Source organism: Felis catus, chromosome B1, assembly GCF_018350175.1.
Source record: "Felis catus isolate Fca126 chromosome B1, F.catus_Fca126_mat1.0, whole genome shotgun sequence".
Taxonomy (NCBI): Eukaryota; Metazoa; Chordata; class Mammalia; order Carnivora; family Felidae; genus Felis; species Felis catus.
In genome coordinates this window covers 113,923,680-113,947,068 of record NC_058371.1, presented here as the reverse complement: position 1 = coordinate 113,947,068, position 23,389 = coordinate 113,923,680, and the positions used below count along the sequence as shown (strand labels likewise).

At 38.1% G+C, this 23,389-nt stretch overlaps 1 protein-coding gene across 18 annotated transcripts in view; it reads right to left on the bottom strand.

Moving 5' to 3' along the window:
- COL25A1 (collagen type XXV alpha 1 chain) overlaps positions 1–23,389 on the bottom strand; it is a 467,566-nt gene that overhangs the window by 147,568 nt on the left and 296,609 nt on the right. For all 18 annotated transcript variants that reach the window (XM_019829115.3, XM_019829105.3, XM_019829103.3 and 15 more), the window contains 2 exons: positions 8,705–8,731; positions 8,532–8,558 (listed from right to left, as the gene is read on the bottom strand). In XM_019829115.3, coding sequence (XP_019684674.2) covers positions 8,532–8,558; positions 8,705–8,731 — 54 coding nt within the window. The remainder of the gene's footprint in view (positions 1–8,531; positions 8,559–8,704; positions 8,732–23,389) is intronic.

Genomic DNA, 23,389 nt, shown 5'->3' with positions numbered 1-23,389 from the left:
CATGATGTTTGTTCATCTTATTGCCTAAGTTTGATTAGTAAATTTGCCACAATTTCAGAGCAGCATAGTACCCTAATGTAGAAAGACAGTATTACACACTAAAACACTTTTGCTTATTTTTAAAAATATGTTTTTAAGTCACTAAGATAGAGAAAAGAAATATGAGCCATTAACATCAAAGCCTTGAGTACCACTGTGATTCCCAGGGCTGTGGTTCATGACAAGGGCAGCAGCCCTTAAGAACTGGGCAAACAAGAAGTCCTCTTTGAAGAGTGATGGTGGTGGTAGTAATGGGTGCAGACAACAATGGGAAAAGCCTTGAAAGTCTTAAGTCTTTTACACTTGACATTCAGGTTCTGTGACTGATGAAGAAATACAATGCAATCTTTTGGAAAAAGAGGGTCAGAGTAAAAGCAGAATCAACAAAATACCTTGTACAACATGTGAACACAGCATTATGAAGAGCAGAAAACAGACTTCATTGATCTGATTATTTATCCTAAAGAAAAAAATCAATAACAAATATTCCAGGATCTTGATACAATTTTCAAATTGGTGCCATTGAGTTGCGAAGAAAAATCGTATTACACGAAGGTAACTGGGTATTTTGATGTCATTTGCCTGGAGATCAGCATTGCCCTGCTCCCTTATATTGCATGGGGTTTTAGGGTATGGATATGGGGCATTCACTCATTCATTTGTTTTTTGGAGGGCCAACAGTGCATGAATTGTAAAGACTGATGGCAAAGAAAAAATGCTCCTTTTTGCATTTGTGTTCCCCAGATTTTTGGCTTTCATTCACAAGCTGAAAGTTGAAAAGGTCCTAGCAGCCGTGTGAAGGCAGCTTGTTATCATGGATAGCAAGCGGAACTTAAAATCTGGATTTGACTCCCAGCATCATCTTTTGGTCGATGTGTGTAAAAATGACTTGCACAAGTCATTTAACCTCCTTGAGCTCAATCCTCATCAGAAAAAAAAAAAGTAACTCACAGAATTACTTTTGAGGATAAATGAGAAAATATATGGAAAATGTAAACTGTAAGCACTTAGCCTCAAATCCTAGCTCTGCCACTGACTGACTCCGTTATCTTGGACAAAATATTTAAACTTTCTAAATCTTGGTTTCCTCACCTATTAAATGGAAAAAATTAAAGCAGCTATTTCATAGGGTCATTGAAATAAGATATGTCTTCACAGAATGGTTGGTGTATTTTAAGAGATGAATAAGATTACTTTATAATTATTGCTGGTGTTATTATTTGAGCCATAGATAGTAATCCCTGTTGTTTCACATCGAGGTTGATGACTATAACAACTACCTTGTTGATAGGGGAGCAGGCAAGATCCACTGGGAAAGATATAAACTAGGGGCCAACAGAGCTGGGTGTGAATCCATTTTTCTCCCACCTACAAATTATGTGAATTTGGGCAAGTGACCTCACCCCAGATTCTTCACGTGATACATGGATAGAATGATCATCTGTGATCTGTTGAGGACCTGCTATAGATTTTTTATACATTATTTTATCTAATGCTTCTTATAATCATAGGGACGGATAGTGGCAGAGTTAGAATTTGGTCCCTGTCCAGCCTGAACCCAGCCCATGTGGATGGAATCACTCAAATCCACTCCTACCTTTCTTCCCTTCCTTTATCCTACCTTGAGGAACTGTAGTAAGGCTTAGAGATGATGTGTGTAACTTGCCTACAAAGGTGTTCAGCAAGTTGTAAGGCTAAATAATTAGCAATTATAATTATGATGCATGAAATACTACTTCCTGGTCCTGGTCCAATGTTTGTTCAGTCTAGGAATGCCCCTCCACTTCCTTACAGCAGGTCTCCAACCTCTGTTTCAATACAGGTGACGTCATAGCCTCAGAACTCTATGATACAAACTTAGGAGGATGAAATGAAGAAAATGGAGCCCAGACTTGGTGACTGATACCACAGAAAAAGCACCAGCCCCACCATACAGCTCAAAGGCCTAACTGCTGAAGAGCGATGTTTGCACAAATGTACTGAAGATTAATGGCAAATCTGTAATGACATCTCCCCAGGAAGCAAGGAAGAAAGTGCAATTCTAACGTCAGGATGCATTCATCTGTGGAAATCTAACACTCGGTGTCTTGTAGAATAAAAACAAATGATATCTACGGTTGCTATATTATACCTAAAATTGTAAGCTCAAAATTGGTTCAACGTATACTGACAGAAAGCTCATGCCAAAAAGGTTAGCCCACTTTCTTCTGCATTAAATCATACGCCATCAACAGTATTCAAAGATAGTCAACTTTCCTACCATTTACCTTTTAACGTCTTACAATCTGACTTTCACTGCTTAACAAAATGTACTCCCTTAATATGTGTGGACTCCAGAACACCAAGATCAAAAGCTTTTCATAGACCTCAACCCTGTGACTTTCCTTTCATTAAGAGCATTTCATTAGCCACTTTTTTTTTAAGTAGTTCCTCCTCTAGTGTTAAAACATTGTAGTGTCCTGGTTTTGCTTTTGAATTCTCACTCTCTTTTCTGATTCTCCTTCTTTGTCCCACTTGTTAAATGTGGATATTTCTTCCTTCCTTCCTCCTTCCCACTCTCCTCCCTCTCTCCCTTTCTCTCCTTTTCTTTTTTCTTTTCTCTTTTCTTTTCTTTCCTTTCCTTTCCTTTCCTTTCCTTTCCTTTCCTTTCCTTTCCCCTTTCTTTCTTTCTTTCTTTCTTTCTTTCTTTCTTTCTTTCTTTCAAGTAGGCTTCACGCCCAGTGCAGAACCCAACACAGGGCTCAAACCCACGACTCCAAGATTAAGACCTTAACTAAGCCACCCAGGCGCCCCTAAATGTGGTTTTTCTTTTTTTTTTTTTATTTTTGAGAGACAGAGCGAGGGACACGGCAAGTAGGGGAAGGGGAGAGAGAGAGAGAGAGAGAGAGAGAGAGAGAGAGAGAGAGAGAGAAAGAGAGAGAGAAAAAGAGAATCACAAGCAGGCTCCAGGCTGTCAGCGCAGAGCCCAATGTAGAGCTCCATCTCACGACCACGGAGATCATAACCTGAGCCAATATCAAGAGTCAGACACTTAACCAACTCAGCCACCCAAGCACCCTTCACTCACTTCACTCCCTCACTCACTATTTTTCCACTTCCACAGTTTCAGTTCTCACTCTGAGACTGTTCAGCTACGTAACAGTTAGGGCACCACCTCATATTTCCAGTCTCATGCTTCCAACTGTTTGCTACATTATCCCAGCAAAATAATTTATCAAGATCACAAACTCAACATAACTAAAATTCAACTTATTTATACTTCTGATTGTCTTCTGACCAATTTTATCAAGCCAGAAACTTCAGCCCTATCTTTGTATCCTTTTTCAACATCAGACCCTACATCTAAATAAAAGATTTGTGCTGAATTTTCACTTCAGTATCTTCCTGTTTTATTCCCTGACTGCTTTTTTTTTTAACTTGATCTTGCCACAAGTCACCAATGATCACCGACCTTGGATGTAAATCCAATATAGATTGAATTCATCTCTCCCCTTCTGCTTAAAGATTTCTCTCTTCTTAATTTCTCCTCTATTAATGTCATCCCTGGTTTTCACTCTTTGAGTTTTTGCTTGGCACTTGTGGCAAACCCTACTGGTGAGATTGAAGCTGTGCCACATAGGGTTAATGAAGTTGGAACTAGCAGAAAGGCTAAAGCTTGTTTTTCAGAGAACTGTTTCTCCCTAATCAGCTACTATGTCTTATCAGACTCCACTAACAAATCCACTAGCAGTCTCCACAGATGCCTGGACTCAACATCAACTCATATGGTTCCAGTCTATGAACAAGCAAGGCCCTGCAGAAACAATGAGCCCAAGGCCTCATCCAATTTATACTTGCTCTTAGAGCATGCCCATAGCCCCTCCCTCTTCCCCAATAGTTACCACCACCTCATTATAATATTAAAAATCTCTGCCCAAGGAGGAGTACCAGTTTCATTAACATACTGTATGATGCATGTATAGACATGGTTTCTAAGTATGCCTGCTCAAGCTTATGCCCATCTTTACATGTGATGACAAATCTCTCCTTTCTGAATATTCATCCTAACCCTAAATAAAAGGAACCCACTCATCCCTGCTCAGGAAGTCACGCTTTGGAAGTTATTCCTTATGATCTCCTTATTTGCTGCAAATAAAGTTTCCTTTGTATGACAATTCCACCTGGTATAGTCTCTATCTGTAAGTCACTAAGGAGAAAACTCACATTGGTTTGGTTACAAGATGACCCAACTTTCCTTTTCAGGCCCATTCTCTTTGGTTCACTTCCAGCTGTGAGGTAACTATCTGACACAGTCTGGCTAATAAGACACGAGCTGAAGTCTGCTATGAAATTCATGGGAAAATTTCTGTTTTCTTATACAGACTCCTCTTCCTATATTTTCCTTGCTGATACTGATGTGATGGCTGGACTTGAAGGAGCTTTCTTACAATCATGAAGGAAAAGTCAAGAGATTCACAGAGACTTCCATAGTTATATCATTGAATTATATAAATAATAGCATCAATTGCCTTCTCTGAACTTCTCATTATATGAGAAAAATAAACTTATAGGTAGGCCCCATAAAAAACATGGAGCTCTCTCCCATATTTTGGTGACTCCTTTGGAATTTCTTCTTTGGCTCACCAACATAGCTCCTCCCCACTGCTGAGTTTCTCATTCTGACACTGAGCTTTCTGCTTAGTGTGGCCCCTTCCCACCAATAATACTCAATGTTGCAGACTGAGCCAGCCCATCCCCTCTGAGGACTGGACATTATGCTGATAACCTGGGCTCTTATGACCTTGTCCTGGATGACCAACTGTTTCCTGGTCCTTTCAGTCTCTTCCAATTCTACTTTATACAAGATACCATCATCAAGTAAATTTTCATAAAGAACATCTGGTAGTAACACCGTAGAGTCTGGTGGTACTATAATCAAATGATGTGCTAAAAAATCTTCAATGTCTCCTTTTGCCCATCACACTTACACATTCAAAATACTCCATAGTATAGCTTTAATTTAAAAAATCCAGCCTTACATGATGTAATTTTTCTATATTTAACTTATACTCTTGGCAAATAAAATACTATTGTCCTTAAATAAATCCTGTCATTTCCCACTTGTGTAATACTGTTTGTCCTATTGCTTCTATCTGGAAGGTGTAAGGTCTTCCTCTTCCCTTTCTCTTCTAGAGATTATCCATTTATCAAGTCCCAGCTCAAGTGTCACCACTTCCAGGATCCAATGATTATTTTAAATGGAAGAACGTTCACTTACCTAGCATCTCTTGATATAGTTATTTAAGACTTATACAACCATATAGTTTTCTTATTCAGGCACCCATGAGATTATAGGCTCCTTGAGGGCATTAATGATGTAATAATATTTTATTCTAACATGCAACAAATATTTATTGAGTCCTTACTGTTCTAGGTGATGGTGGTATGAACAAGATAGACCAAGCCCTTGCTCTCGTGGAATTTATGTAAATGGAGGGGCATGTTTTGCAGATAACAAGCAAGTGAATAAATACACAAAATAGGACAATCTCAGATTTAGATTGGATACTTGGGGAAAGAAGTTCTCCCCAAAAAGGTATTTGAGATGAAATCTCAGTGATAAAAAGAACCCAATCACCAGAAGACCAGAAGTCACAGCAAAGAGAAAGTCATCAAGTTAGGAGTGAGTGTGATGTGTTTGAAGAACACATAGAGGAGTATGTGGCTGGACCACAGTGTGGGGAAGGGAAATGGTGTGAAATGAGGTTATAGAGGTGGGCAAGGGCCAAATCTTGACAGTCCATGCAGGCCAAGAAAAGTGGTTTGGATTTCACTCTAAGGATTAAAACAGGGAGTAACATGATCTAATTTACAATATAAAATGATTTCTCTGGCTGCTGTGTAGAAAAGGGATTATACAGGGTCAAAAGAAGAAGCAAGATTACTTGGAAAGCTGCGACGGTAGTCAAGTACATGAGATAATAGCAGGTTGAATTCGGTGGTGGTAGAAGAGAGAGAAAGTAGACCCATTTATAGTTTCTGTAGTATTAAGCATGGTATCTTGAAGATAACAGATGTTCAATGTATATTGCTAAATATATGTACAAGTGTTTCAAAATAGTTTTGCCTTCTTAATTTCTATATTGTCTTTAATTTTTTCCTGCTGTGGCCTAATATATTCCTGTTGGACACTTGGGGAACCAAAAAGACAAAAAAAAAAAAAAAGCCCATATTCAAGGAAACAGTAGAAATTCCTTAACAATAGGTGAGCTAACAAAGAACTGAAATGATAGAGGGTCATATCGTTAAGTTAATTATGGAAATAAATAGATTACTTGCAACAAATGGTAAAAAGTTGAATTCAAAAGCTTTGATAGGATAAAAATGGACAAGGTATTGAAATACAAAGATTTACATTTTAGAAAAGAGAGCCTCCATGGGCATCAGCTGGAATAGTGTGCCTATAGAGGATATGGCCAAAGTTAATTTTCATTACTATTGAAGACTTTTCCAGTTCTAACTTACTTTCAAATTTTCTGGAAGTATAAAGCCTTCATTTTACTATTTTGTGTGATAAATTTCCTGATAAGTAGCTAATACTTTTTTACTAGAAAGTAATATCTATTTTTCAGAGAGCATTGAATGTGACCTGTCTTGTTTCTAAGTTAGGAATCTGAGAAAAGACAGGCAATTTGGTAGGTTCTCATTCTCTTCCACATATACTTTCTAGGGCATTTAGATTTTTACCCATGAAGATTCACCCTGCATGATAAGTTCAATCCAAATTCCTTTGATAAAAAGCAAAATCCTGGAGAAAATGGGATCAATTTTTGCCGCTTTCCACCTGAAATGCTAAATGGTCCCTGAATCGTGTGAAACTTGGCCTCAGTCAGTGTGAAAACTGGCTGAAATCGCTATGAAAGGCAGTCTGGGTTCGTCAAAGTAGTTCATGAACTTTGGCCAAACTTGCAAGGAACGTGGTCCAAGTCTTAGTTTGTAATGCAACATGAAACCAGGTGAATTTCACATGGTTTCAGGTTTCACCCTGAAAATTTGGCCTAGCTTTATAATCAATCATCACTTTTTGGAACGATGAAAGCCAACACACCTTTTTGAAAATGAGGACTGCGTGCATACTGATGACAGCTAAGCTGTGAACCACCCCTTCACTTCCTTTGCCAAAAGAAGATTTCTCAGAATGGAAACAGTTTCCCCCTTACCTGGAAAGGGCAAGTTGAGTGATTTTGATATTGCGTGTAGAAAGAAATGATACTCAATACATGGAGACATGCCATGAGAAATAATCACCACATACGGAACAAGTGGCTGTATGTTAATCACTTAAGGTTATGAGAATTTTATTCCATTCACATCCATGACAGATATCATGATGTTTAATCTCCTTGACCACTAACATGAGCTTTTAGCTTGAATCTAGTCATCAGCTAGAATAATTGCCATGAGAAACAAAATGCTCTGTGGCACAATCATTATTATTCTGTAAAGAAACAGCTGAAAAATGGAAAGGAAAGTAAGTCATAGCATAGCTTTTATCTAATTTAGTAAACATGAGAAGATAAGGCTACAAACTTTTCAAGTTTGCATCAACTACCTCTTTGGCAATAAAACCCCTACTGCAGTATAAATGAATTCAATAATTGTCTACACACAGTGAACTTTACACAAAAATCTACACAGTTTCTGTTTTCAACCTGAAAGTTTTAAATGTGCTTTTCCACTGTAAAAAATGACTCTTCAACCAAATGCTCGCTTTTGTGCATAGTGACATGAGAAAATTGAGAGGTATGTCTGAACGGAGCCACTACATCATTGGAACAGTATGTCTGAACATTTGGGTAATAAGGCACAGATGTGAAGCAGAGTACTTGGCACTACCAAGGTAACAACAAAGCATTCACCATTGTGTTATAATGGTTAAAAAAGCCACGTTTGAGAAGAATAAAAGAATGCCCCTCCTCCCCGGAATGTTAAATCATATTTCACCTTTTATTTGCTTAAAAATCCATAAAAATAAGGAACTCAAATATTATTCAAATTTGTGATGAAGAATAAAAATATAAAATGAATTAATATTTTCATCTGTAATATAACATATTTATGCAATAGCACACAAAGTTTAACTGCAGAAGAAGGGCCAAATTCAACAGGAATCCAAATGGCCTCTATATTGCAAAACAATGCATGCAAATCTGAAGGACCCAATAGCCATTGAATGGGTGGTTGCTGTTGACTTTTAAGTAGTGATTCTGGCCTTTCATAAGCAGGACTAATTACCGTACAGTCACCTGTTTACAGTATCAAATTAATGTAATGCTATAGGATATACCCATTAGTTATTATTAAGGCTATTTCAGTTACAAGTGGTATGATATTTTTGCCAGCTATTACTAAACCATGATACAAAGGTTGTTATAAAGCCAGGGTTACTTTAATTCAATAAGTTTGGAGCTGAAAACCAATTCTCTGCCCAAGATTGGAAGAATACAACTTACCCGAGGTCCCTGGTCACCTTGTTCTCCCTGTAGAGTAGGAAGATGAGATGATAGATAGTTTTAGCATAAAGTCTGTATGGGACGCTCATTAAAAAGACCAAAATATAACATAGCATAGATCATACCAGTGGATTTCCACTAACTTAATTTGTTTCTGCTATACAATTTCTTACCTTATCACCTTTTGGACCAGGAGGGCCCTAAAAAAGAAGAAAAAACAATTTTAAATAAATTTTAAAAAAACTGTAGCTTGAACAGATCGGCTGGTTAGTTGCAAGACTCATGCAAAGGGCACATAAGTATACTTGACAATGAGGTTTCTCAGGGAATTTTGAGTTCTAAACTATAATTGGAAGAAGGTTGCAATGTGAAAATTGTATAATACCTATGTTATTATATATACAGTATATTATACAGGATAGTACATATACTATACCATTGTACTACACACACACACACACACACACACACACACACACAGAAAAGTACACAAAGTACATGTGTCATAAGTATGTAATATGCTGAATAAATCTTCACAAGCTAAGCATACCTATGCAAGTAGAGCCCAGGTAAGGAAACCCAAAAGGGTCTGTGGTGACATTTTCTTGTCACTACCCCAACCACCAGTAACCACTGTTTCTGACCTCTGACAAAATAGTTTGTTTTTGTACTTTATGTAAATGGAATCATACCAGTATGTGTCTGACCTCTTTGCTTAGTATGTGTAAAATTTATGCGTAATTTTGTGTTTAGCCGTGGATCACTTGCTCTTACTGCTTTATGATATTCCATTGTGTTGAATAAACCATAATTTTTTTGTTCATCCTATTGCTTGGTGGACATTTGTTTTCTGGGTCTTGACTACTGAAAACAGTGCTGCTATAAACATCCTATTTTAAGTCTTTTGATTAAAAACTGTATGCGTTTCTGTTGGGTGTAAATTTAGAAGTGGAATTGTTAGGTTGTAGAAAATACCCAATATGTTCAGTTTTAGTAGATACTGACAATAGTTTTCCAGTGTGGTTCTAACAATTTATACTCCCATCGGCAATGTACAAGAATTTCAGTTCCCTGTATCATAGCCAATACTTGGTATTTTCCATCTTTTTTTGTTTGTTTGTTTTAGACATTCTGGTGGGAGGCATAGTAGTTTCACACAGTGTTTTCATTTGTACTTCTCCAGTGACTAATAAGTTGAACTCATTTTAATGCATGTATTGTCCATTTTTGCATCCTTACCCATAAAGTATCTATTCACATCTTTTGCCCTTTTTCTGTTGAGTTGTCTTTTAGATTTGCTAGAGTGTCCCTCTCTCTATCTCTCTCTTTATTGCCCTGCCTGCTGGTTCTCTCTTTCTCTCTCTCTCAAAATAAATAAATAAACTTAAAAAAAAGAAATAAAACTAACAAGAAAAAAGACAGACAAAAAAACAGACTCAAATATATATATATATATACATATATATATATATACACTCTCTAGATAGATAGATACAGATAGATATAGATATATGGAGACAGATGTGGGAGTTCTTTACATCATTCTGAAAATGACTCTTCTTTCAGTTTTTTATTGCAAATATATTCTCCCACTCTGTGTGTTGTGATTATGTTATCTTAAACAACAGCTTTGACAAACAGCAGTTCTTAATTTTAACAAACTCAATTTAACATTATTTTCCTCTTTATAGTTATCTCTTTTTGTGTTCCAAAGATTTCTTAATCTTTGCTTACTCCAAGGTCATAAAGACTTTTTTCTACGTTTATTCTAAAAGCCAAAGCCTCATTGAAACTAATATAACACTGTATACTAGAATTAAATTTTTTTAAATTAAGATAAACAACAAAGAGATGGAATATTCCTCAGCCATAAAAATAATGAAATCTTGCCATTTGTAAAAACATGGATGGATCTTGATGGTATGAGTCTAAGTGAAATAAGTCAGATAGAGAAAGACAAATACTCATATGTGGCATTTAAGAAACAAAACTAACAGAGGCACCTGGGTGGTTCAGTCGGTTAAGCATCTGACTCTTGGTTTCAGCTCAGGTCGTGATCTCACAATTCATGAGATTGAGCCCCACATCAGGCTCTGTGCTGACAGTGCGGAGCCTGCTTGGGATTAACTATAGAAAACAAACTGGTGGTTGCCAGACAGGTGAATGTGTATGTGTGGGGAGGGGGGGAAATGGGTGAAATAGGTGAAGGGGATTAAGAGTACACTTATCATGATAAGCAGTGAGTAATGTACAGAGTTGTTGAATCCCTATATTGTACACCTGAAACTAATATAACACTGTATGTTAAACTTATATTGTTTGGGATGGCACTGTGCCCAAACTGAAGAAAAAGAAACAACTAAAAAAATAAAAAATAGAATATTTTTCACACACAGATCTGAATTCGTGGGGAACTGACTTTGAGCATGATGTGAGGTCAAAGTCAAGATGCTTTTTTTCTCCTATGTGAATATCAAATTAACCCAATACCATTTATTGAAAATGCATCTTTTCCCCATTGTAGTATAGTGTCACCTTTGTCATAAACCAGATAGTCATATAGATGTGGTTTTTGTAGGATTTTCTATTCCTAACCCACACGGAGATCTTCTTTACCTTTGAGCAAATACACCAGCAGGAAATGCTAATTCTAGAGGCATCAATACTTTTTTTCCCCCTAGCTCTTAAAGATGAAGTCATGTTTCAGGGCTCAGCCTACTTGAGGAATTGGTGCATTTCAGAGTTACCTTCAATCTCTCACCTTCACCTTTAGCAGGGCTGGGAGACAAGGATCAAGTCCAGACTGGAAGCACAGCCAAGGTGCTGGCAAAGTACCATCCTAAGTCTTGGTAGAGACTCCTATGTCCCTTCAGGTGAAAATGTAGGAATATTCTGTTGCTAAAATATCTCCTGTTAAGTATCAGCTACAGAGACACGGTACCAAATTCCTACTCTCAGTTGTGACACTTCTGGAAACAGCTGTGAGGTTATCATGAAATTAATAATAACAGTAATATAATGTCTTATGATTTATATATTTTACCATCAACAAAGAACTTTCACCTGTTACTGTATTTAATCTCCCTATCCAGTGAAGTGTTATGATATAGATGCCAAAAATAAAACCCAAAGATTATCAAGGTTAGGTCTCTTGCAAGTGAGTTAGCCAGGACTTTAACCTAGTCTGTGTGACTAGGTTAGGATGATAAGACATAGCTCTAGAACTAGATTCTCAGAAAGAATGATGACCATGTGACTGCCTTCGACAGATGCCTTCTGAAATGCCTCCCAATTGCATTTCCCACAGTGTCCTGGGCAGTTGGCCCCAAGATCTCAAGTTTGAATGAGAAAAAGAGGAATTGTGGAGGGTCAGGGAGGGAGAGAGGGAGCTAAGGTAATGGAATCAACGAAACAAACTCTTGTCTCCGCCCCCCCCCCAATAATTTTGCCATTAAAAACAAAGGGAAACCAAGAAAATTATTTTTCTTTATGTTTTCAGTAAAATTTCAATACTTTATTAATGTTTTCAGTGAGTTAAGTAATGAGTAATTGGTATAAATTGTGTGTCTACCTCTGAAAATTAAGTTTAAAGAATTTATTTGGTCATTTTCAACACACATATAATGTTCTCTAGTGCTCCTGCAAGCAGAGTTTTATTTTTGGTGGGGCAAAGGAAACCCAAAACAAGAATGAGAGGATACCTACCATCAAGTTTAAGGAGTACAGTGGAGGTTCTAGTCTTGATTTAAATTGTATGTTATTTAATTCTATTTTGATTTTTATATACATTTGTCAAATGTCTACAGAGAGTTTGGCAATGTTCTAGACACTGGTGGAGGATATGGTGGGAGAGGCTGATTTAGAAAACCTGAATGGTCTGTCTTGTAAAAGCTTAATGGCCCAGTGCCACAGTTAAATACTTCCCAATACTAGCATTAAGAAACATTCCCTTGAAAATCAAGCTATTGTAAGATTACTTACAGTTACTGTGGAACCCTTCCCCGACTCCCACCCCTTTCTCCCCCAAAAGCTTCTCTTTACAGTTCAGTTTACTTTTGCTGGTGAGATTTCAGGGGCCAAGCCTCTCATTGTACCAGTCCTCTAAAGGCACTTTATTAGGTTCTATGACATGTTTGAGGTCAAAGCTTTTCTAAAACAATTTTACAGTGGGGAACAGAGATGACTTTTTTTCCCCCAAAGTCCAATTATTAATGCCAAAGCCACGTGTGTCAACTAGAGCTCTTTAGACAGCTTGCCATATATAAGGATCCTTAATTCACGAACACATAAAAATTTGCATTCACAATTGAGCAATAAATACTGCTGCTTCAAAAGGGGATGTTTCTGAGCAGACAGAATGGCGTCCTGGCACCTGCCAGCTCAAGACAGAACTAAAGCAGAGGTCAACCTCCATTCACAGCTGTGGCGGCTGCTTCGGACGCTCCAGACCCCACTTGTGCTCTTGGGATTAATGGCAGGTGTTTTCTTCTGCTCTGACTGAAATCCCACTCTTCTTTTCTGAATTGGATCCTCTTCACTGCAAATATGGATTGCATTTGAAGAAAAACGTGGGCAACCATAGTAAACCCAGATAGTATTTCAAGATTTGGGAGCCATGGTTCTTTTCTAGGTCAAAACATTACAAATTAAGAAAAAGTTTCTTTGATTGCTAACTTTTAAAATCAAAGCTGGGTCAATATTTAAGTTATTTTGCTTTTAGAGTTAAAAAAAAGCTTCACTGGTATTAACAAAAAAGATAGACAACAATAAAAATTAATGAATTATTTGAATTACAGTGTATTTTACAATGGCATTTTGTTGCTTCCAGTTGCACCAAGCTAACAATTTAATAACTAATGGACATATTTGTTGTTCAGGTATCCATATCAGAGTCTGAGTGGTAACTATTTGAAAGCATGGGACGCCTGCGTGGCTCAGTTGGTTGAGCACACAACTTCAGCTCAGGTCATGATCTCGTGGCTCGTGAGTTAGAGCCCCGCATTAGGCTCTGTGCTGACAGCTCAGAGCCTAAAGTCTGCTTCAGATTCTGTGTCTTCCTCTTGCTCTGTCCCTCCCCCACTTGAGCTCTGTGTCTCTCTATCTCTCAAAAATAAATAAACATTTAAAAAAAATTTTAATTAAAAAAAAGAAGAAAATAAAACTTTGTTGCTAAAATAAGGTTGAGGTCAATGGTAAGTAAATATGGTAAAATTAGTGGTGATAAATAAGGGAACAGTGAGTCATTATATATGGCTATGTAAGTCTTCTTTTGGAATTGTCTTTCTGGTCTGGTCTGGAATGTTGGGAGTCCTATCTTTTACGCTGTCCACTTAAATAAATAAATAAGAATATTTGAAATAATTATTTTAATTAGTTTTATCTTATGAGCCCTAATTACATAAATTTTAAGAGTGTTAACAAAATTTGTATTATTAGTGTTCTCAGCAGTTGGAACATTTCTTTTAGAGTGTTCCGAATTTACCACCAAGGTATTTATAAATATCAGTGGCAAACTTCAAATTAGCTCCAATTCAAATGACTTCAAATTCAGGATGTAAGGCAACAATTTTGTTTGTACCAAGTCTTTAACGTGGGTCTTGGCCTATACCAATTTCAGTCTCCCCAAATCTATTTCTATCCAAACAACTAAGATTTTAGATCCTTTTCCATGCTCTATTACTTATTTTGATTGAATTACAAAACCAAACTAAAACCATTATGAAGGAGAGGTACAATAAATGAGATTCAGTAAAAGGTTGGATTTCAATCTGCATAAAAGTAATTGAAATATAGCTGGAAAAGACAGATATATTCATAGAGGTTGTATATCCCAACTAAGACCTTTCATTCACTAGAACTATAAATTTCGCCTACTTTGAGCTGGCAAAAGCTAAAGAGGGAATGATTTCTAAAAGATGGCAATCATGGAAACAAAATTAAATTCTGCTACAAGTAAAAAAAAAAAAAGAAGGAAAAAAGCAAACTCTGGAAATTCTTGGCAGCCAGAGCTGCTGGAATAGAATGGAGTTATGATTTTTATCCCAGAAAAGTGTACATCATTTTCATCTTTGAAATATAACAAACATTTTTCTGATTAATCTTTTCATTACCATGGAATTATGAAGTCCAGCAAGTTTCATATTCTAAGCATTTATGGCCAATTACCAGCCAATGTGCTCTGAGTCTGGAGAAGGGACATGTAAATGTAATTGTAATCAGTGGAATGAGGCTGTGCTGTGGCCATACAGAGAGAAAAGAAAGTGGGATAACTAGAGTTCAAAAGATGATATTAGAAATGGCTCTTGAAAATTGACCCGAGATAAGGGGGACTGGGAAGGGGTGAAGCAGTTCAGGCAGAAGAAGAGAACATGCATAAGTGTAAAAGAACATCATGCTATTGGAGACAGACAAGGAGTTCACGGCAGTAAGAACATATGTGGTGTGGGGAGTACAGATGGGAGATAGTAAGATTTGGAAAGGTGGCTAATAATATGTGAGTCCCTGGGCCAAATCTGTCATCAATATAACAAGAGAGTAGTAAGATCAATCCCATGCTCTTTGGAACTCTGAGAACATGGAATGCCATCCTTCTTAGGAAGCTGTTGCCCTGGTCCAGGAGATAGATGATAGTGGGAGCACAGGGAAAGTTCTAGATTCAGAAGACACTTCTGAGATAGAACCGACAAGACCAGTCGACTGGACGTGAGAGGTGTTTACATATCACCAACAGGGTTTAAGAAGTTCTATTCATCGGGGTGCCTGAATGGCTCAGTCGGTTAAGTGTCCTACTCTTGATTTTGGATCAGGTCACAATCTCATGGTTTGTGAGGTTAGGCCCCACATAGGGCTCTGCACTGTCATCATGGAGCCTGCTTGGGATTCTCTCTCTCTCTCTCTCTCTCTCTCTCTCTCTCTCTCTCTCAAAAGTAAACATTTTTAAAAATTAAAGAAAAGAAGTTCTATTCATTTGAAAGTTCACAATTTAGTGCACTTGCAGAAAATGGGTGACCTACACTGGTTCAACTCCGATGAACACAGCAGCTCCAGAGCAAACTGAACCATATAGAATTTTAAATCTGGTTTTAAGGGTATTCAAATCCAAACTAATTGTTGGCAGCCTTGGCTGGCCCAATCAGAAATAGTTGAGAGAGAGAAAATTCTTTATCATCACTGGGTAAAAGGAGCACAGATGACATATGGTGGCCATACTGTGTAGCCATCCTTCCTCTGTGTTAAATTATTAATAAAGTACACCTTTATTACATTTCTTCCTCTGCTTTTTAGACTGCAAGCTGAACATGGGCTTACTATATTTTAAAAACTGTAATTTCCCTAGTTTTTTAAGGATAAGGAAGGCAAGGTCTACAGCATTGGGCTTTCTCTAGGAGGACAGCACAACCTCAGTGATCAGTGTATGTTTGATGCCGGTGTGCTCAGGCACTTTTGCAAACGTTACATTATCAATGTTCACAGTCCCCTAGGGAGGAAGGAAACAGGGGATATCCCATTTCCACTTGTTCAAATAGGATAAAAGCCTCAATTCTACAGATGGTAAGATTTCTGCCTACTCTGATTGCATCATAAAATTGGCCCATTGTGCCAATGAGATAAATGCTCTTAAGCCATATGTTCATGAATAAATTGAATTTGGTACCACAGTTTTTAGCAGGTGTCTGAAACTGACCAAAATCACAGGGCAAATAGTTTTAACAATGGAAAAATCCAGGCCTTACTTGAAAAATAAGGACTCTACCTATTTACATATGATAAATCTAGCATACTTCTGGGTAAAGTGCTTTAGGCAGTTAGCTTAGGTTCACTTCTAACTAAAATGTGAACAAGTGTTCCTCCAAGTATATACCTAAAACCTTGAACTCTAATATATAGCTTTTTGCTTTACTAGCATAATATATACTTTTAGGGACATTTCTTCCTAAAATCACCTCTTTTTAGTGTTTCATAGACCTTCAACTTTGCAAATAACCTCAACAGGTAATGTGTACATTTTAAACTTATTATGGAAAACCTGATGTGAAAAAGTAGGAGGTCCTATATATGAGTATAGATCTGTGTGTGTGTGTGCGTGTGCGTGTGTGTGTGTTTGCTTGTATACAATTTCTTTTTAAATGTTTTGGAAAAAAGTAAAAAATAAAAACTAAAAGTATAATTTGGAGAAATTATTTCAAAATAAAGTACATTAAGTGTCTTAGTGGTTAAGAGCTCAAGCTTTGGAGTCAAACAGATACAGACTGAAACCCTGGTTGTGATCACTTATGTGAATTTTGGCCGGTTAATTAAACTCTTTAAGCCTCAGTTTCTTCATCTGTAAAATGAGGAAAACAATGCTTATTGTTTTGCTGAAATGAAATACTGTCCATGAAGCAATTTGTAGAATGCCTGACTGACCAATGGTAGTAATCATTAAGTCAATGTTTTTAATATTTTAATTATTGTAAACAAAAAATAAAAATTTTTCTCAGATTTACCTGAAGATAAAGAAGGTAAACATATTGATTTCCTAAAATCAAAAGGCCATGTGGTAAGAAATGTGTTAGGTGAATGGTTGAAAATGTTTGGAGAACACAAAGGTTTAATATAGGTTGCCTTGATATTTAGGAACTATTACGAAACAACAACAACTACAGCTACACAAAACGAAAACGAAAACAGTTCGTTATAGTTTTAACCACAGTACTTTAATGACTAACCAAGACTAAACTTTAGGACCTAGAACTACCTGGTCACCCCTAGTATAGTAGGTGCTCAATCAATTCTTGCTGAATTGAAACACCCAGAAAGAAAAGAGTGCAATAAAACTCTCCCTGTTCAAAGCAGCAACATATAAAGAATTATACAAGAACCAGATTCAACGTTGCTGCAGAAGAACCGTGTTTATTATAGTGTCAAACTCTGCTAAGCCAGGGAACGGAATTATAGCTATAAACAGATTTATAGCTTCAGACTTTACACCTTTCATTTTGCATTGAAGATTAAAAGAGACCCAGCAGAAAAGGGGGTAGGTATAAACAGAAATTTAAAATATCAAAACCAGCCCCATTGATTGCAAAACTAATTTTTACAGCTATTATTTTCCGGGCATTTTCTGTGGTGCGATCGTAACTTTAAGTTCTTTTGTGATGTCAGTTCAAGCCCTGAACAAGGGACTATATGTGCCCATGATCAGTGTTAAATCATAAGCAGCTGCCATAAGGAAACAATTAGTGGGGGCTAGCACTAAAAGAAAATTTAGAAAAACCAAACATTAAAAACGGAATCTCAAAAGTAAGACTGATGTAGCTCAATGGAGTTAAGGGCTTATAAAACAGCAGGAAACAGGGAAGCTCACTCTGGCTTTCTTTTCTAACACAATACAAATTAAATACAGCCAAATTACTTCTCCTGCCAGTCAAAACCAAGGGCTCCCTTCTCTGTAGCCTCATCCCTTATATCCAAATGTTTTAAGAGACTGCTAAAACTTTTTTGTTTAACTTTGAATTTTTTTTTTACATATTTTTAAGAGGTCAAATAAGATGAACTCCGTGGTGAAAGACTTGGAATCCTAAACATTCCTTTTGTCGAAAGAAAGTATCAACTTGCTCTCTAAATGCCCACAGTAGCCCCTGTGATTTTACAGCTAATGGTGTAAGCTATCCTACAATACTCTTACTGTCCTTAACACAATTCAAATGTGTTTAGAGGCACACCCATCTTTAAACCTTAGGTTTAATATACAATAGTTTATTTCAGCATGTTTCCTAATATACTGGCCCAACATAATTTGGCCCAGGATACTTAAGAAAGCCTGGTTTGCAGGTCAGTTTGATTCTTTGCTTCATTTGTAGCATTTTATAAAGCCATGCAGTTTTGTGTAGGGCAACTCAGCACACCACAGGGATAAGAGTAGATATCTCTTGGAGTCTACAGAGATATGGAGAAGGGATAAAAAAAAAAACAAAAAAACAATCAACTGTCAAATGAGGCTAGGAGAGACTGAAACTCAGGGCTTGCCTATGATTCTCAAGCTTCCAGTATAAATGAGAAGCCTAGTCTCTCTCATTCTCAGCTGGTGACTAAAAAGATCAAAAGCCTTTTGGGGCGCCTGGGTGGCGCAGTCGGTTAAGCGTCCGACTTCAGCCAGGTCACGATCTCGCGGTCCGGGAGTTCGAGCCCCGTGTCAGGCTCTGGGCTGATGGCTCAGAGCCTGGAGCCTGTTTCCGATTCTGTGTCTCCCTCTCTCTCTGCCCCTCCCCCGTTCATGCTCTGTCTCTCTCTGTCCCAAAAATAAATAAACGTTGAAAAAAAAAAATTAAAAAAAAAAAAGCCTTTAAAGAAGCTCCTACAACTACCACGATCTTCATCTCCGGATTCTTCTGTAACCTCATCTCCTCTCTCTGTGGAGTGAAGGTAATATTGTACCCATGCACCCGTACCTCCTCCCCAACCTTGCATGCTATTTATCACTGCTCTCATTTGTCTTTGCAACCAATTCAGTTCCCTTGGGTTCCTTCTCTTCCTCTCCAAACACATTCATTTACCCTCCCCCCAAATCAAAGGGAAGAAACGTTGCACTTGCCCTCTACTCCCTCATCTGAAGGTCCTATCTTCTTCTAACCATCTCCATCAAACTTCTTTAATAATAGATTGGTCACAGAAATAAAGAAAACCTGGATTTGAGGAAAGAGAAAGGAGGTAGAGTAGAAGTCATATTTTTACAGTCTGGTTTTAGGAAAACTAAAGTAACATGAGTTGAAATACATATTGGTCTTGGGAGCATTTCTTTCCACTAGGAAGAAGAAAGCAAAGTGAAGCTATGGGAAGAGAAACTGCTGAGCCAGTCTTTGGGGCCCTGGAAAGGAGTCACCCTGGGCTAAACTAAAACTAAATAAACCAGAGCTTTGGGGAGGAAGAGCTGACAAAGCCCAAACATGTCACAATTGCCCAAATTTGTGTCTAACCCTTTTGTCTTTTCACTGTACTCCCTTCATCAGCTATCACATGTACCCTCAAGGCTATAATCTTTACCTGACTTATGTCCTCAATTCTTTTCCAGGATTCAGTGCTGCATTCCCAACTGCTCACCAGATGTCTAAGCCAGGATATGCCATCATCAGCTCAAACTCCTCTTTCTCAAACCAAACTTCTCAGTTTCTGCTGCAAGCCACTCAGGACTCCTGACCTCCCTATTTCTTTTTAACGTTTATTTTTGAGACAGAGAGAGACGGAGTATGAATGGGGGGAGGGTCAGAGAGAGAGGGAGACACAGAAGCAGAAGCAGGCTCCAGGTTCTGAGCTGTCAGCACAGAGCCCGACGCGGGGCTCGAACTCACGGACTGCGAGATCATGACCTGAGCCGAAGTCGGACGCTCTAACCGACTGAGCCACCGAGGCGCCCCCGACCTCCCTATTTTTGTTAAACACACCACTATTCCTCCATCTCTAAAAGTGCAGTGTTATGTTTGATTTGGCAAGTGAAATCTATTGCCAAGTCCCAGAGATTTCATTCTCCACAAAATCCTTCGAATCTATCTTTCCATGTTTGTTTCTAGCACCCTTATTCCTGGAAAACAAGAATAGTCTACAAGCCTCTGGTCTTCCCTCACTGTATTTCATCCTGCATACTTTTGTCAGATTATGTGTCCTAAAGCACATTTCTGAAAATATTCCTCAGCCCAAAACCCATCAAGGGGTCAATGAAAAAGTCATTATAGGTTAACAATCCTCCATGAAACAAAAGCTGTTAGAGGTTTCAGGGGATCAGGCCAATATTACTTAACCTGCTGATTAATGGAACATTACCTGCCTCTTGATATAATGAAGAAAGGAGTGTACTGCACCTTCATAAGAGATTATTTCTAAAAATTGAACCAGAACCTAATCAACTGCTAAATGGGACTTGCAGTTTACAAGAAATACAGAAGACAGGGGAACAATTCAGACAGTACCTCGAAGTCATTAGATCAATCCAAAAGGTTGGGCATTCTATATACAGGTCAAATGTGGGAAAATTGATGACATAAAAACAATTTTTTTTTAAAGGAAGATGACCAGGGGCGCCTGGGTGGTGCAGTCGGTTAAGCGTCCGACTTCAGCCAGGTCACCATCTCGCGGTCCGTGAGTTCGAGCCCCGCATCGGGCTCTGGGCTGATGGCTCGGAGCCTGGAGCCTGTTTCCGATTCTGTGTCTCCCTCTCTCTCTGCCCCTCCCCCGTTCATGCTCTGTCTCGCTCTGTCCCGAAAATAAATAAAAAAAACGTTGAAGAAAAAAAAAATTTAAAAAATAAAAAGGAAGATGACTGGAGAGTAAAAGACTGAAGAGTTACAGCAATTAAATGCCAATTGGGTTTTGGGTCTTGATCCAAACAAGACACCTATTAAAGAGATGTTTGAAACTGGTAGAGAAATTTGAATATTGAATGGGTATGATAATAAGAAATTATTGCTAATTTTATTAGGGTTGATAATAAAGTGATGGTTATATTTCAGAAAGACTCTATCAGAGATTCATTCATATTTTAGTATTTGTGGATGCAATAACATGGTATCTAAGTTTTGCTTTAAAAACATTGTTTTTAATTTTTATTTATTTTTGAGAGACAGTGACAGAGTGTGAGCCAGGGAGGGGCAGAGAGAGAGACAGAGAGACAGAATCTGAAGCAGGCTCCAGGCTCTGAGCTGTCAGTACAGACCCAGACGCGGGGCTCCAGTCCACGAACCATGAGATCATGACCTGAGCCGAAGTCGGAAGCTTAACCAACTGAGCCACCCAGGCGCCTCGTATCCAGGTTTTGCTTTTAAGTACCTCAGCAACAAAACAAAACAAAAACATGAGGGAAAGGATTCATGAAACAAGATTAGCAATTGACAATTCTTGAAGTTGGATGATGGTTCTAGGGCAGTTTATGGTACCATTTTCTTTTCTTCTTTTTTTTTTTTTCCTTTTTCTTTTTGAGTATGTTTGAAAATTCCCCAAAGAAGTAGTTATATAATTTTTAAAAACTTTGTAAGCGACCCTTCAGATCCCTACCAAATAAAGTGTTAACTTCTGACTGTGTCCAAAGTCTTCTATGATCTGCTTTTAACTTTCCTTTTCCGTTTTCTCCCCTTCCCGCCCCTGCCTGATTCCCGGACCTCCAGTGAGCCTTGAACACCAGCTGTTCTCAGAGGGCCCTTCACTGCTGTCACTTCTGTATCTCTGCTTCTGCCATTCTTTCTACTGAACAAACACCATTAATTATCACTTGACTTGAAATAATTATAGCACCCCTTTTTGAAACCTCTTACCTGGCAACTTGAGGTATGGAGTTATTTGGAAAAAAAAAAAAAAAAAACCTAGTAGAATTTGAGTTTCTGAAAGAAAAGTTATTCCCAATACAAATGTTAGTCCAGAAAGCATCCTGTCTCCACCTATCTACAATCTCACTATCATCACAACCAGTCATTGATGGCTTCTCTTAGTGACTTCTCTTCCCTAAGCTTTGCTTGACCCTCTTCTGGAGATGTTTTCTGTTTTGAACTCCTAAAGCACGGTGACTCTCTTAAAAACTTAGCTCGCCATGCTAGATATAAGATTTGTGCTTCATACTAAGCTATCAGGGCCCCTAAGGGCAAGAAGAGTGGTGTATGGGGAGATATAACAAATAATGCCTTTGGAGGCTTTAATATGTACTAACACATGACCTTTGGCCGGTCGCTTACCCTGTCTGACCCTCAGCTTCTACATCTGCAGGATGGGACAAACAATAATTACCTCATATGGGAGCTGCAGGAAGTAATTAAAAGAACATGTGCTCTGTAAATATTATTTCCTTCTCCTCTTCTCTTCCTAACTCAAAGGTAGTCTTGTACCTTACACATGGTAAGTATCAATAAATACATTATCATATTTCCTGCAACAGAGGTCTCTAAAAAGATATCAGGGCCAAAAGTAGTATTTCCTGACTAGCCTATGAATAATCAAAAAGTCACAGATATCTGTACGGCTAACATGCTACCAATTAATGTTTATGAGGATATATTTGATTGCAGCTAGAAACTGTGTTTTGGGAACTCACTATAATTTCTTATCTGTTGACCATGACTCTAGTTCACAGAGTAAATACTAATAGCAAGAGGAATAAAACAACTTTGCAGTCTCTTGATGAGACTCTACTCAATGAAAGTTTTTTTCTCACATCTCAAACATGGACAGATGTTTTTGGCTCCTGCCTGTGACCCCCAACTTTTAAAAAGAATGTTCTATTTTTTATTCTCCCCACATTTTCAATACTGAGTCATTCCTAACACCATGGCACATTGCTTTGAAAACCACCAGGCCACTAAAATTACTGAGTGACCTCATGGCTGGAAACCCAGTGACTAGAGTTCACACAGCTGACCACTCCTCTTTTTGCTTTTCTAGCATAGCCTTCTCCTGGGTCTTCCACTGCTAATGGGAGTTTCTGTGTAGGAGACCTTTCTTTTCCTCCCCCTCTCTATATTTCGTAACTAACCCTTCCCCCACCCATGACTTCTCTTACCCTCTATACACACTTTCTGGGCATCTCTCTCATTTCCACAACTTCAGCTACTGCTTGTCAACTGTATATCCAGCTGTGGCTTCTCCCCAGGACTATGCCGACTGCCTACTCTACATTTCTTCTGGAGACACACTGTTTTCATCTGGGATAGTCACACCCACCACTAAGACTGGTTAGTTTTCTTTGAGTAAACTGCATTCATTTCATTCAGGTTCTTGATGGCCCAAATTGAGACTGTATTAATTAGATAAGGAGGCTTTCTTCCAGGTAGATGCAGCCCCATGCCAGAGCTCATAGCTTGGTAAGTGAAGCCTGTGCTGAATTTCACACCTTCCCTGTCCCT